Below are 15,975 nucleotides of genomic sequence, written 5' to 3' on the forward strand. Positions count from 1 at the left end.
CTCAAAAGCCTTCAGTATAAATAGAGACAGGTAGTGATAGAATAAAGGAATTAAACATTCAGAGCCAAAAATATGTAGTTAATGATTGAAAAAAGTAGTTGGTAGTCCAAAACAGTTGAATGTGGCCGAGTTTCTATAACATTAACCAATAAAATAAGCCCAAAGTTGATGTAAAAATATGAGAAATGCTTTTTCAAACCACGTTATGTTAACAAGTACTATTTCATTGCAATAGTTAGAATAGAACTTTGGCCATGTCTTTTCTTATCTCAGTTTTCGGCAATTAGTTTCAAAATGGGCGAGTTTTCCCTTTTTCAACGTCATTTGAGCATGCAATCCCGTTCACCTGTCTGGAAAAGCTCTATTTCTTAATCATTATCAATGCAGCAAACCATTTTCTACCTGGTCACCCCAAAACATGCTGCAACGATGAATAATGGACGATTGAAATAGGCCTGATTTCAGCTACGAAAAGGCTTTTTGCAATGGCGTTTGCTCGTTGGCAAATACCTTTGGGAGAAAAAGGAATTGCTGAAATCTATCAACCAATCATTTTACTGATAGTGCATTGCTTTGTCCAATCAAGAAACGTCGCTGGTGAAATCAACACATCAACTCCAACTTGATGCTCGCCATGGGAATCAGAAAAGCATCTCTTGGTCAAGCTAATGAAAGATTCGTGGTTCCCAAAGAATTGAATGCTACTTACGAATGACAATAGTGAGATATAAATTTTAAATGGATTTGTCTCTTCTGAAGCAATTTAAGATTCTAGACAGCATAAATCGTGTAACTAGGAAAACTCCTGAAGCGAATAGTTTATAATTTAACATTCTACTTCACAAATCAAATTCAATACAAATGAACAACATGCATGTAATGGCTTGAGTATCTAATAATTCTGTAGCTACTTTGATTTTACTCAATTATAATCTAATTAAAGATATTAATTTAAAATATCTGTGTGGATGAAAGGCAGCAATGTAAACAGAGGTACCTATGGACAAAATCTAAAATGTTTAACAAAATGTAGCTATAGATATCAGCTAGGGTGGGTAAACTCGCGCAAGAACCATACCTGAGGGGGCCGGCTTAAAAACAAGAAAGCCGATAGATTATATATATAAAACAAACAGATATATTTGGATTTGGACTAAATCAAGCTCACGGAATTATGATTATGCCAGCTTTTCGAAATATCTTTTGAAAAAAATGTATCCTCTGAGGGGGGGGGGGCTGTGCCCCGTGCTCCTGCAGCTACGTGGCTGAGCTGTTTCAGTCGATTTTCGATCCATTTCGATTCGCCCCTATAAACAATGCTGGAAATACATCTCTAATGGAGAATAACTAATGGAGAAGAACCAAAATTGTTGGAAAGAGGAAAGGGGAAACAGCTTATGTGAATAGTAAAAATGATGTTGGTATTCCAAGACTTTTGTCGGACATTGCACCAACATAATTCCACGGCAGTATGGCGCATATACTCGAACAAGGGAAGGATTCAACAAATTTATTAATTAAGGCAACTGGCGAGGGCCTATCTTGTTTATGCAAATGCCAAAACTCTGGCACAAAAGAGAGGCTTATGTCTATTGCCAACTTAGATGAAGCACTTCATTTCGATAAATTTTAAGATTTGTTTTGATTTTTAAGCAGAAGTATTTTTCCCTTTTTTCTCAGGCAAAAATTTATCGTCTTTGTGAATCGGAAAACATTTCTCATAATCTGATGACCATTCATAATGTCAAACTGGGAAATTAAGTGAAGAAACAATATTCTACATTAAAAAGACCCGGGATCTGGAAAAGGGATGAATAAAGATTATCTTTTGGAGACCTTTGAAAAAGTGAGAACTGCAAATAGTGGAGGAATCTACGGATGGTCCACCGTTGTCGGATATATCATTATTCCATTTGAGGGCCAAAGAAAGGCATTTTGGCTCGTCTAAAATAAGCCGGGCGATATGTGAAAACAAATAGGGACCTTGCGGTATCGCCCTACAAATCCGCCTACTGCATGAAAATGGCAACGCTCACGGCGAGAACAGAACAAAAACGTTGGGTAAAGTGTGGCCTATGCTTTGCTGGTAAATGCAGCCTAACTGTACAAAATAATTAATAGAAAATCATTTGAGTGTCAAAACAGTTGGAACCAGATCGAAAGCTGCTGGTGTTTGAAATGAAAAGCAGCGGTTTTTATCTCATTAGCTTTAATCTGCATATATACATTGTAAAACTACGTTTTAACATTAAAGGAAATCGAAACTTGCTTATAAATGATTGGCCAAATTTTGCATAAAAGGTATCGAAAAAATGTTATGTGTTACCCGCTGCACAAAATATAGTGCCCCGAACTGATTTAAAAAAACAAAAATTACTTGCCACGTTAATGTATCTCATGACATAATTCTGATCGCCGAGATGATTGCAAACAAAATAAATTATCTTGTTGAAATCTTGGTTGTAGCAAAGTTCGTTGAGTTCGAAGTGACGTAATTCAGTGAATCACCAGATTGACTGACTGATTAGCCTCGTATTTCTCCTTGTTTTCTTCAAAAAGTTGTTTGAGCGCATCAACATATCTCTCCTGCAAATGCCGGATGTCTGTGTCTGTCGGGTTTTCGGTTTTCTCAACTTCGATTGGCTTGCCAACTGAAGAAAATAGAACAAGAATGAACATTTCAGAGGTCTTAAGGAAATCCGTCCTATCTGCAGGTGTTTAATCAGAGTTCTTTTTAAAGTCGTTGTTGATCTAGTGGGATAAAAAGTTACATGGAAGGCTGTCTCCGCTGGAGAAGAGAGAAGCGATGTAGGCTTAAATTTTTTTTCCGAAAACTGTGCGAAACAGAACATGTAGAAAAAATCTGAGCAGAATTTTAGATCTTGTTTCAGATTAGAATACTGAACGAAGCTCGTAGAAATTCTCTATGGAAAAAGTGTTTTCTTAGAACATCAACGATCTTTGCAACAAAAAGGACAATAGTTTTATAGAAGCATTGGCGCAATCTGCAAATGACCGCCGTGGCGTCAACTTCCACCGAGAAATAACCAGACAGTAGCAGCTCAGAACATTTTTGAGAATATTTAGTTTTATTCATCAAATTATCTTTTTATTTGTCAGTGAAATATATATGGGAAACTAAATTAACAAAAAGGGGGATTTTATCCACAGAATAAAATCATTATCAGAGGAAATGCTCAAAGCGAATACCTTCGTCACGCAGGAAGGCTAGCGTCAACATAAAAAACTGTCAATCTTGCTTAAATTGAGGAAAAGAAATTAAGAAGCAATGAAAATGGGACTTACGAAACTGGGAATGAGCTAGAGACGCCAAATTCCAAAAAGCGTTTCTCATAAACCGATATATATTGGCTCTGCTTATTGAAAATTCTAACAATTTCTTCTATTAATATTCCTTCATTGAACTTTAATATTCTCAATAAGACAGAAAAAAATTCAGCAATATATTAGTTTAAAATGAGGTTTTTTTGGATGTTAGTCAGGATCCCATGCTAAAACGGGCTTTGGGGTTCAGGCCCTCTTGTTAGTGCCAAAAAGATACCATCTGAAAGATCTTGCCATATATCATGTGAGATAAACGGCAGCAGCCCCCTGTTTTTCACATCACTATGCTTCAAAGAATGATAGTGGGGTGCACTCGTCTCCCGACTTTGAGGACAAAAAATTCCTATCACCCCTTTTTCCACAAGCAAAAATTCATTCTGCATTACAGATTCAGAAAGAACCTTTTTTGATTGGATTAATTATTTTTGGATTTGCACACCACGGAAAATGTTCATATTTAATGGCAACTGAATACCAAGTAAAATTGCTGGATATGCTCCATCTGGGCTGGTATTACGGATGCACAATACTGCATACACATTTTAAAGAAACAAAATAAGATTCCAAGGAATGTAAGTTACTCAAGCATTAGAAGTAAAATATATAATCGTTGTTTTGAACATTTGACTTCAATCAATTGAAAACAAACTTAGAATTTAGATAAAGAGAGAGAAATACTTAGTCAGCTGATATGGTATCACAGTCAAACAAGACAAAATTTCGTGACCCAGAGATCGAGGATCAAGGCCAATTAAACAAGATATTTTAAAATCCGTGGATTCTACTGAGTCCTAATTGCAGTCTTCAACAGATTATAAGCAACAAAGCCGATTTCGAGCAAGTAAGCACCGAGTTTTCATAAGGATTTCATGCAGTCTTGGCAAAAGCTGGAAGAGAAAATTCACGTAAACGGTTCTGTTACAAAAATTCATATTGAAATACTGGCAAGAGATCTTGCAAAATATTCCTTGATAAACTATCTGTTTGTCATCTTCTTATTTATCCATTCATTCTTTTTCGGCAGCTTTAACTAAAATATAGCTTCCATCTCCTTGAAAAGCAAGTGAGTTGCGAAAGAAATGAGGGCAGTAATGAATTATAATCATAAAATTTGGACAACAATGATGTTACATTTCCATGAAACAAAGTTTCATATCATAGTCACCTGGCAAGCTAGCGTTTTTACTTCTCGAATCAACAAAGAACTCTTTTGAAGGAGCTTGAATAAGTATGATGAATGATTTTATTGCTTAACAAATTTTTATCTACTAGCTGTAGTTGCATGCAACCAGGGGCGGACACTTGGTCAAATATTGGGGGGCAAGCCTATTGTTTTAATAAGATGACGTCACATTTTCCATCATTTTAGAACAAAAGACCATTGTCCTCTAAAGCATTGGGGGGCCCCTCGCCCCCTTAGCAGATGTCTGCCACTGCATGAAACCTACTGCTTTAAAGGACCTTTAATGGAATTTATCGAAAAACTTGAAACATTTAGTTGATAATTCAGCTATTTGAGAAAGATTCAATCGGTGAAGATGTTGATGGGTCTTTCATTTGAGATTCCTTAAATAAATGTAGGTCATTCTATAATCTTTTTCCAAATAAGCCTTGAATATGGAAAAGCAGAAAAAAATTGATTAAGTTACTTTATCTGTAGTAAAAAAGTTGGGTATTAGCCAAACGAAAAGTCTGATGAATTTTGTATACAGGGGTTGATCCAAAACAATGGTTCTTCATTTTTAATCTATTCTTGCTAAACATAGTTTGACAAAATTTTTGAAATATAAACTTACTGACGACATTGACAGGTCTTCTGTGGGGGATAAAACCAAATGTGTATTGGAAAATTCCACGACCGTAAAACAGGACAGGAGCAAATGCAATCCAGCTCTGAATTTTGGTCTGTATATCTCTTAGCCTTGATCCTTCTGGGTTGCTGAGTTGGTTGAACAGATTGTTTTCTCCAAACGCAAAGACAGGAACAAGATTTGACCTGGAAAAGATATACAGTGTTTAAAATATGCACGTTCAATGGTAATTGAAAGATGAAAGGAAAAAACTGAAAAAATCCACTAAAACATAAATCTTATTTTCTTCCGTACAGCATATTTCATTTTCTTCCATACAGCATAAGTTCTTATTCAAAAGAAAATATCAAACTTGTTGAACCATTACCACATTCGGTAAAAAAGTGTTAGATCTTATTCTGATTGGCTGAGCTCATTAATTTTGACATTTAGAGGGCAGTTGGAGCAAGGAGTCATCATTGATCAAAATTGGACCAAGACAGATTTATCAAAACTCCCTATTTATTGAATCCAAGTAGCATGAGTTCGTATTGAGAAGATCTTTTGCACACATTGGCTGATATCATGACACTACTGACCAATGTATGGCCTACTAAACTGAGCACAGATGTAAAATCAATTAAAAAATTGGGACCAGCAACATGTCTTGAAACAAAAAATAGATCTCAAATTGTGGGTCACACAACACTGGAACAAAGGCCAGTTGGCACAATCATTGGCAAACTAAACAATTTGCTCCACCAAGAGTCTTTTCTGTTGCTATACCAAATAAAAACACACCATGATTTTCTAGTTGACCCCCTAGCCTGCCAGAGAAGGGCCTTCCACTAGTAAAATTTATTCACAGCCTTGGTCTTTGAGTTCAAGGTAACTGCCATGATGATGAGTTGCAAATAGGTTTTAAAAGTATTGGTGCTGAAAAAAATGCTATGGCAAAAAGTATTTCTAAAAGAAGAAACCCAAGTTCTTTTCACATACCCTGTTTTTAAAGCAAGCCTTATAAATCCTTTTCTTTTCCGGACAATAAGTACATAGTCTTTGCTTGGATGCGCATCAAGGGCTTCCACTGCTCCACCAACTACAATGCATATTGAGTTACCTTGGCCTTTCTTGGTTAAGATGTATTCACAGCTTTCTCTTGTCACATCACACATTCCTGAGGACATTATGTAGTCACGAAAAAGTGGTGGCTTGAACAGAGCTTCAAAAAGAAAGTAGAAATCAATTTTACCATTTTTGAGAAGAATGGTTTTAATATCTAAATGTCAGTTATGAAAACACAACAATAATGTGGCTAAAATGAAAGCTTTGAAACTTGTACCTTTGTATCAAAACCACCTGGCAGAGTAAAAGTGAACATTGCAACAGAAACACTAAGTGCAATGAAAGTTCTGAATAAAAACCATGATACGGAAATCAATAGAAACTTGTAATTCCTCTCTGGTTACAACAGAATTACATTTTTCACTTCAAAGAATAATTAATTTAAATGATCCACAACCAGGTTTATATTTTTCATCTTGACCTTTTCTGACTCGGGTTTTAACATTCTTTACTCTGTAGAGTGTCTCATAAAAAGCTTCAGAATGTGTCAAAAAAATTTCCTGTTTTCAAAGCCATTTTTGGTAGTTCATTCTTTTATCTTGATCAAGGTTGGTCACCAACAATGAAGGTTGATCTGCATTTTAATCCATTACAAAATTGCATCAAATATTTGATAATCCTTTGCAAAGAAATAAAAGACTGTAAAGGGAACATAATATTTGGTTTTAGCTAGAAAGCATTATAATGTTGACTGAAGCAGAGACTGAAAAGGGGGGCCTTATTGCTTATTCAAGTCACCATTCAATAAGCAATGTGAAATATTTACTTCATAATGGCATTATGCTTTCAAGAGTCCATATGCAGTTTGGAGCAATTTCCCATTTGGCAGCCAACAGAGACAGGACGTAAGTGTCAAAAAGTGCTCTCAGAGTTTTAGAATGTTCCCATAACCTGTAAACAAAAACATGAGCCCTAGCAAACCACAGAGAGTGATCCTATTTTCATTTGTTATGAAAAAAATCAAGTGTTCTTAAATTCTATGTTATTCTGCCTGGACTCTCCCCTCTGCCAATCTCTGTCTGCAATGGATTTTGTTGAAATATGGGGCTAGGCCAACTTGTATCAAAGTTTAATTAGATTATCTTTGTCAAACATGATGATCAAGGAAAGGTTGAAAGAAGCTTCATACATTTAGACATGGGAGCATTTCCTTTGTCAGAAGTTTGTCCTGCTTCAAGGCTGGAGGACATTTAAAATCAATTTGAACTAAATTTAATTGTTGGGTACTTAAATTCAACACAGGGTGCAAAGATGTTACTTCCAGATGCTTTAAAGCTCGCCAAGATTTATCTATAAGCCCCGGTGAATGCAGCTTGAGAAGCGAAAAAGATAATTTTCTGTCTAAAGAAGATTAAAATAATATCAGTTCTTGGTATCTGTTGTGTCCGCCATTTTGGGTTGTTGTTGTTGGAAGAGGAGGAGGAAGGCAGAAGGAGGGACTGCAGAGACTGACTGAGACTGTTTGCTTTGCAACTGTTATAATGTGATACTTGTTGTGTTATTTACATATATACATCAACAGCAAAAGGATGATGTCTGGTTTTCTTGTCTCGGAGACTTTATAATGGCGACGAGGATAAAGCTGAGGTAAAAAAAAAAAAACTAGGCCAATTCAGGAATCAGCGTAAAAGGTAGAAAAACTAGGCCGATTCAAAATGGCGGCGAGTTATGGATTGCATGCAATGACCAAGTTTGACCCGGAAGATCACCAAGGGAATGTTTATGAAGCATTTTGTGACTTTATTGATTCTTTTCATTATGAATATGATGCAATAGCCAAAGAGCCACCGAAGGAAGGTAGTAACACAGAGAAAGCAGCATGGGTAGAGCAAGATAAACGGAAAATTTTTTTAGGAAGGTTTGCCTCAAGAAACCTTCAAAGGGATTTTGAGGAAGTTGTTCCTGAAAAGGATAGGGGTAAAATCACTTTTATGGAGATGACAGCAGCACTAAAGGGAAGATATGATATCAGTAGGAACAAAACACTTGCCAATTTTGAGTTTCACAAGTTGTTTCAGAAGGAAAGTGAAAGTTTTGATTCTTTTACAGTAAGAGTAAAGCACGAAGCCAAAACATGTGAATTTTCTTGCACCAGTGAAACTTGTACAGTCAAGAATATCCTCACCAGAGACCAAATCATCATTGGAACATCGAATAATGAAATTCGCAAAAATGCCCTAAAGAACCAGTGGGACCTTGATAATCTGATTAAAGGTGGGAGACAACTGGAGGCAGCAGCAAGAGGGGCACAGAGAATCCATGAAAATAGTGAAGCACCTGTCTCCAGAATAAAGAGACCAGGAAAATACTCCAGAAAAGGGTCAAAATCAAAATATGAAGGAAAATTGCGAGAGAAATATTCCAACTGCCCAAATTGTTCATCGAGAGTATGTAAAGGAGGAAAGCAGTGCCCAGCAGCAAATCGTGAGTGCTTTGACTGTGGTAAAACAGGACATTTTAAAGGCTCGGCAATATGTAAAAAGAAGAGAGAGAAGATTAAACCTCGCACTCGGCGGGTAGAGAGCAGTAGCAGTAAGGATGAAAGCTCTGATACTGAAACATGCACATCTGAAAGTGACTCAAGTTCTAGCCAGAATATTAACCGTGTACGGTTCATGAAGAATGTTACAAAAATACGACGCATGCGTATTCGCCAGCAGATGCGCAAAACATCAGAAAAATCACGCTATCAAGTTGAGGTGATAATTAAAGAGCGAAGAGTAAGTGCATTTGCTGACACAGGAGCGGATATTTGCGTAATGTCTAGGAAACAAGCTCAAGCTTTGGCTTTGCCCCTTGGAAAAACGAAGATGAAAATACGCCCATATGGATCAAAATCAGTAAAATGTTGTGGTTACTATATAGGCACAATCATGCATGGAGAATCAGTTGCCAATGCATGCATATACGTGGTCAAACAGGATCTTGAAACTTTGCTCAGTGGAAGAGTTTCAGAAGAGCTAGGAATCATAACATTTAACCCAACTCCAGATAACCAACAGCCAAGTATTCGGCGCAACACAGAAATCAGAGATGACGTTAAAGCAAGCATTATTTCGCAATATCCAGAGGTATTTACAGGTATTGGTACATTAAAAGACCATTTTGTGAAGTTTCACATAAATGAAAATATTCCCCCAGTAGCTGCACCGGCCAGACCTGTTCCATTTCATTTACGGAAGAGATTTGAGAAAGAGATACAGACCATGGAAGAGAACAATATAATAGAAGAACATATAGGACCAGCACCATGGATTTCAAATGTAGTGCTCGCCCCAAAAGATGATGGTAGTATTCGGGTCACTGTTGACATGCGTCAAGCAAACCGGGCAATTGAATCAACAAACATTCCAATTCCCAGAGTAGAGGACATTAAAACACAACTTGCAAGGTGTCAACATTTTTCTAAACTTGATTTTAAGTCTGCATTCCATCAACTGGAGCTTGATGAAGAGTCTAAGAAGATCACAGTGTTTCATGCAGGTGACCGACTGATGCGGTATCGAAAACTTACTATGGGCACGAAGCCAGCCTCTGGCGAGTTGACAAAGGCGCTTCTTCCGCTATTTCAGCCCATTCAAGAAGCACATGTTATCCATGATGACCTCATCATAGCAGCCAAAACAAAGAAACAACATGATCATGCATTAAATCGCGTCCTTCAAGTAATTGCAAAATCAGGAATGACTTTGAATCCTGATAAATGCATGTTTGATAAGGAGGAAATTCCATTCTGGGGACTACGTGTCTGCAAAGATGGTATTAAACCGGACCCAGAAAAGGTCAAGGCATTGCAACATGCCTCACGCCCACGTTCAAAGGATGAACTACAATCTTTCCTCTGTATGATCCAGTCAAATAAAGACTTCATACCAGACTTAGCAAGCAAAACAATGAACCTTCGGATGCGAACAAAGAAACACAGTCGCTTCACTTGGGATAAGGAGTGCCAAAGAGAATTTGACAGGTTGAAAGTTGCATTCAGAGAAGACACTCTTCTCCGCCATTTCAATCCTGAAGAGGATACATTTATTTTTGTGGATGCGCATCTTTCAGGACTATCTGCAATTCTGATGCAAGGAGAGACAAGTGATAGTGCAAAGCCAGTAGCATTTGCCAGCCGTGCCACAACCCCAGTAGAGCAGAGATACCCACAGCTAGACTTAGAAGCACTAGCCATTGACTTTGGATTGCGTCGGTTTCGCTACTTTATTGCAGGAGGTCCTGAGATCAAAGTCGTTACAGATCATAAACCCCTGGTAAGCATTTTTTCTAATGCTAGAAAAGGGTCGGTCAGAACAGACCGGATAAAGCTGCGTCATCAAGACATGAAATATAGAGTAATCTGGAAGGAAGGGAAAGTTAACCCAGCTGATTACCTTTCCCGACATGCAACACCATTTAGTAGCATCAGCAGAGATCAACAAAAAGAAACCAGTGAACTAGAAAAAACGGTCTGGCTTCTTCAATATGCTCCATACACCGAGTCCATTTCTATGAGTCGAATCATCGATGAGACAGATAAAGACAAAACACTTCATGAGTTGAAGAAATACATTAGAAAGGGATATGTACCAAAGACAAAGGGTAATCTCGCTCCATTAAAAAAGATCTTTGCGGAACTTACCATCTCAGATGAGGAACTGATAATGAAAGGAGAACGCATTATTCTTCCTGAGAGTTTGTGGGACATTGCCCTTGTAAAAGCCCACCAGGGAGGTCACCCTGGAATGAACAGCCTTAAACGCCGCCTACGCAGTCATTTCTGGTTCCCAAAAATGAACCAAAAAGTGGAAGAGAAAGTGGCATCCTGTAAAGAGTGTCAACTATTTACAAACAAGACAATGCACGAACCCATTCAATCTCACAGAACGCCGGAACATGCATGGCAAGATGTAAGCATTGATCTGTTTGGTCCTATGCCCGACAGTAAGCATGTGTTGGTAGTTCTGGATAAAATGAGTCGATTTCCTGCAGCAAAGCTTGTCCCAAACACCGCAGCTAAGCCTGTCATTAAAGCATTGGATGACATTTATACAGATTTCGGTTATCCTGAAATGCATCGCACAGACAATGGACCACCATTTGATTCAAAAGCATTTGCTGAATTTTCCCAAGGCAGCGGTATTGATCATGTTAAAACCTTCCCGTATCACCCACAAGCAAACCCTGCAGAAACATTTATGCGTCCTCTCGGAAAAGCGTTAAAGGCGGCCCATTTCAATAAAAAGGATAAACATACAGCTATTAAGGAAGTCCTAGCAACATATCGGGCGACGCCTCATCCTGCAACGGGAGTACCACCGGGAGATCTCTTGCTTCGTAGTGGGTATCGAAAAGATTTTCCGCGACGGCAACTGACTGAGCAACAGATACGCGAGGCTCAGATGCAAGACAGAGCACAACGTATGTCTCGAGAGGACCAAATGAACAGGTCGACCCATAGAAAGAAGTCCATCTACACTCCAGGGGATCTTGTGTACATACGGAACATGCAGCGGTGCAAGTTTGATCCCATCTTTGGGCCAGAGCTGTATAAAGTCCTGTGCACAGAAGGTAGCGGCCTGTTACTAGAAAGTTTGGCTGATAATAAAAGTTTCAGAAGGCACTGTGATGACGTAAAGCCTGCAGTTAGCCAAGGAAAAATCGAGGACCATACTATTTGGATAGAGAACCAAGCCCATCAAACAGAAAACGCGAACAACCAAGATCCGGTTCCAGACATGACAGAAGAGCCAGTAATTGCCCCAGCTGGCGTTACTGCGCAACATCCAAATGAGGACAGGGCTACAAGACCTCGGAGGGAAACTCGTTTACCTGCTAGGTTCAAAGACTACGTCCGTTACTAAAAAAGGGGAAGTGGTGTTGTGTCCGCCATTTTGGGTTGTTGTTGTTGGAAGAGGAGGAGGAAGGCAGAAGGAGGGACTGCAGAGACTGACTGAGACTGTTTGCTTTGCAACTGTTATAATGTGATACTTGTTGTGTTATTTACATATATACATCAACAGCAAAAGGATGATGTCTGGTTTTCTTGTCTCGGAGACTTTATAGTATCATATATTTTAAAAAATAACATTAGCTTAACTTACGTTTATAATAGTCTATTTCAGTTCTGTTTTATGTTTTATTTTTCTATTTCCAGAAATTTTGTTCATCCTGGGTGTCGCTTTAGAATAGAGGGTTCAAGTGCCTTTGAACTTTTGTGCCTTGCAACCTTCCAAATGCTTCCTACGCCCTTGGCAGTCAATTAGAAAAGAGAGTGGCTTCATAAGAGAAAGTCACAACTCTAAACAAAAAATCAGAGAACTGAAAGGTGCCTCTCCACTGGTTTTTATCTAGAAAGTCTATAACATTTGAAATTTTTTCCTGAAACATGAGATTATCAAGTTGACTCTGACCAAATGTAAGGTTTCACAAAAACCTTCCCATTTTTCTCTTATGTGCTTTTCAAGTGGCTCTTTGTCACATTTAAACTGGAAAGTGCACCTCAAATCTTCAAAGTTTGCATTTGCAGACCAGACGTTTCCACATTTGATTCTCTTGACACAACCCACCCTCTGCAGATCAGCTGTTACAAATTATTCAAGTAAGGTATTTTCACAACTGATTTGCAATGAAAAAAAAATGCACACATAAAAACAGTTGAAAAACAGTTGTTCCTTTATTTGCTTTTGATTTTTGGGCAATTCTTAACAGAAAATTGGAAGGGAAGGGCGCTAATACATAAACGTCCTTACCCAATCTTGGAAAATGCCCTTACCCAAACCCTAACCTTGTGTATAGTTTCGTATGAGTGAACCACGCGCTGAGAGGTCGTTAGTGCATGTCTCAGGTTTCTTAATAATCTTGAAAGAAGAGATTGATCAAAATAGGTAAAAATCCAGACATTTTGACTGATGAGAGGTAGCCTTATCATTTATTTTAAGTTGCAGAAAACTTACCCAACAAAGGAAGAAGATGGGGAGTGATTCCTGGGAAGACCTGACTAAAATCAGTAGCCTCAGTGGCGAAACAGCAAAATGCCCCGGCACAGAGAATTCCGTGTGGATGATAGCCAAAAATGTAATTCTTTTGTGGATCAAGGTCAACTGTTTTGATCATCTTTATTGGAAAGTAATCTCTGAAGTACTTCCAAATGCGCAAAGACCGCATGAACTTCGAGCGCCTGCCACCATGGCTAGGAGTTTTTGTATCGTACAAATAGGCCCAGCCGAGGTAGAGCAATGCAAGTGGATAATACGAGCTAAAAAGTATCAGCAAGATAGCAACTGCGCCAATAAATGATCCAAAATAAAATGAATAATAATAAATAGCGACGGCAAGTGTTTCAAGTCTTCTGTAGAAAGGTATACGAATTGGAGCGAACTCTACGATAGCCATTTTGTTTCCAATGCGAGGAAAAATATATGAGCAACAACAGCAACATAGAACTTTGGTTGAAACACGGTACTTTCACGTGCTTGTTCCAACTCCTTCTTGAACAAGGAACATGAGCTCCTAAAAAGGTTGATAACACGGACAGCCCCTACCTCTGTCAAAGAAGTAGTCTTTTGCCAGTTACTCGGAGATCCCCGAATAAAAATTAAAACCGACTTTCTAAAGTACAGAGCGAAAAAGGTTTTAAAGGACAAAAGTAAAGAAGATGGATATCAAATTTATCCATAAGTATCTGCTGCCCACAAATCTCTCGTAACATAACACACCAGCGTATCGCATCTTTTGTCTTTGTAATGTTCACCTGAAAGGTCAATCTTTGATCAATCTTCGACTTAAAACAAAATATCAAAATAACCAAAAGTCAAAGAGGGATTTTTACTTCCCTAATAAATGATTTGATGGACTGGAAGGTCGTGTTGAGGGCTCTCCATTCAGCATAGAGCACAGTGACGGCCCCAAGGGGGTATGGGTAATTACCCCCTACTTTTGTCAAAACAGTGTCTCCATATTTCAAAAGCGCTAGTTAAGCAGGCCCGTCGGAACCGGGGGTGGGCTGGGGGGCTGGAGCCCCCCAATAATTTTCAGACTGTTGTATGTTTCCTTTATAGCAGTGTACTGAATGAGAAGGAAAACAATGGGCAGCCCCCCCCCACCCCAATATGAATCTCGTTCCGACGGCACTGTTAAGGGTAATTCATATTTCCTAAGAAAATTAATTTAGTACAGAGCATTAAAACTGAGTAAGCATGCAAATTAAGGAGGGAGAGAGGGAAGCAGAGCTGTCAATGATTAAAAATTTTGCATAATTTCTCAGGGGCAACAGCCCTGAGAAACGTTGAGCACGACTGATATATAAGACAGAACACAGAGATTATAACAGAGAGGAGCAGACAGAAGCAAATGTCAAGAGTCCAAGGTTCAGGATGGAACAAAAGGCAATCAAGTTTTAGACTTACTTATATAAGAACAATTTTAAAAGATTACGAGCCTCAAAATTGATCAAAAGTTAAGAACAAATTAAAAACAAATTGAGACTGATGTACTGTGTTTTTAGCAAAGTATTTTACATGCGTTCTTCAAATTTAGGAATAGAAGTAAGATTATTCTATGAAAAACTAACGAATTAATTTTTTTTGCTAATAAATTCGTTAAATTATAGAACAATTTTACTTAAATTTCTAGTTTCATTCTATCACATTGTACAGCACGCAAGCTGGTATATTTATGGAATCTTTGTGATTTTTTAAATTTGCCAGTAAAGTGAGTGACTCATCCTTTATTTGAAAGTTTACCGAAAAAGCACCCTTATATAGCAAAAACTCCTCGTTTTTGAGATAAAGCATTGTTCCAAATTACATTTTACAGTAGTTCGGCCTCAGCTTGTTCTTAATTTGTTTGTAACTTTGGACCAATGATGAGGCTCGTGTTCTTATAAAAAAATATATATTAGCAGCCACTCCTACTTTACGAAGTCTTATCTCTGTAATACTCTGAGAAATAAGAGATTGGTAGCAGCAGCACAGACCCAACTTTGGTCAGAGCCCAGGTATAAATTTGTTTGTACGAGAATGGATTACCATTTTACCCAAAGTGGCCAATCTAAACAGATGAAATGATGGTTGCAAATCCAAGACATTTTTAGCTTTAAAAGTTTTCTCCCGTCTCTCTACCATCCCTGAACTAATGAAATTCCAACAAATATATTACACACTAATGTTGGTTTCTGTGAACACACGTAGAAGGAACCTTCGCTGCACAAAGTCTTTTGATTTCTTAATGCTTTTATTAATCTACTCTGGGTACCGGGGCCTCGTGAATCCGGGGATAGAGCATTGTAGACGGCTGCGGTCTCAAAGACTGAGTATTTCAGTGACTTGTTTCCAACTATATTTCTGAGACTAAATGATGGAGATTCTGGTACCCAGAGTAGTATAAATCTTTGCGCGATAGGACGCCTGTTCAAAACTTAAATATGAAACACATTCTTTTCTAATAAATTTTGAGCAAAACAGAATGGATGGATCGTTCTCATGTTAATATTCAAATATTGACATTTTAGGGAAAAAGTGAAGGAGGTTGTCAAATTTATATCGCTGCATATCTTCCGAAATAAACGTTCAGTGACATCAAATGTAGGCTACGGTGGACCGCTAGACAGATGGACCGATAATGGACCAGTAGATTCATGCACAAATAGACTGATGGACCGGTGGGTCTGATGACCGATGAGCTAGGGAACCGGTGCACCAGGAGATCAGTGAACCAGGGGACCGGTGGG

The 15,975-nt window shown here is 38.2% G+C and overlaps 1 protein-coding gene across 1 annotated transcript; it reads right to left on the reverse strand.

The window, feature by feature from the left end:
- Positions 1-728: 728 nt before the first annotated feature.
- Positions 729-13,874, reverse strand: LOC135684746 (2-acylglycerol O-acyltransferase 1). The gene is made up of 4 exons (XM_065200391.2): positions 13,202-13,874; positions 6,135-6,357; positions 5,142-5,341; positions 729-2,651 (listed from the first exon to the last, which is right to left on the reverse strand). The coding sequence occupies exons 1-4, from the start codon at positions 13,638-13,640 to the stop codon at positions 2,497-2,499; spliced, it is 1,017 nt and encodes a 338-aa protein (XP_065056463.2). The 5' UTR covers positions 13,641-13,874; the 3' UTR covers positions 729-2,496.
- Between the last annotated feature and the right edge of the window lie 2,101 nt (positions 13,875-15,975).

This window comes from Rhopilema esculentum, chromosome 21, assembly GCF_057945365.1.
Source record: "Rhopilema esculentum isolate cy_ngs chromosome 21, ASM5794536v1, whole genome shotgun sequence".
Lineage (NCBI taxonomy): Eukaryota > Metazoa > Cnidaria > Scyphozoa > Rhizostomeae > Rhizostomatidae > Rhopilema > Rhopilema esculentum.

Coding starts and splice junctions, on each gene's coding strand:
- LOC135684746 (XM_065200391.2), bottom strand. CDS start 13,640: ATGGCTATCGTAGAGTTCGCTCCAATTCGTATACCTTTCTACAGAAGA. Junction 6,358..13,201: donor CCATCTTCTTCCTTTGTTGG/GTAAGTTTTCTG, acceptor TTCTTTTTGAAG/CTCTGTTCAAGCCACCACTT. Junction 5,342..6,134: donor AGGCTTGCTTTAAAAACAGG/GTATGTGAAAAG, acceptor TATCTTTTCCAG/GTCAAATCTTGTTCCTGTCT.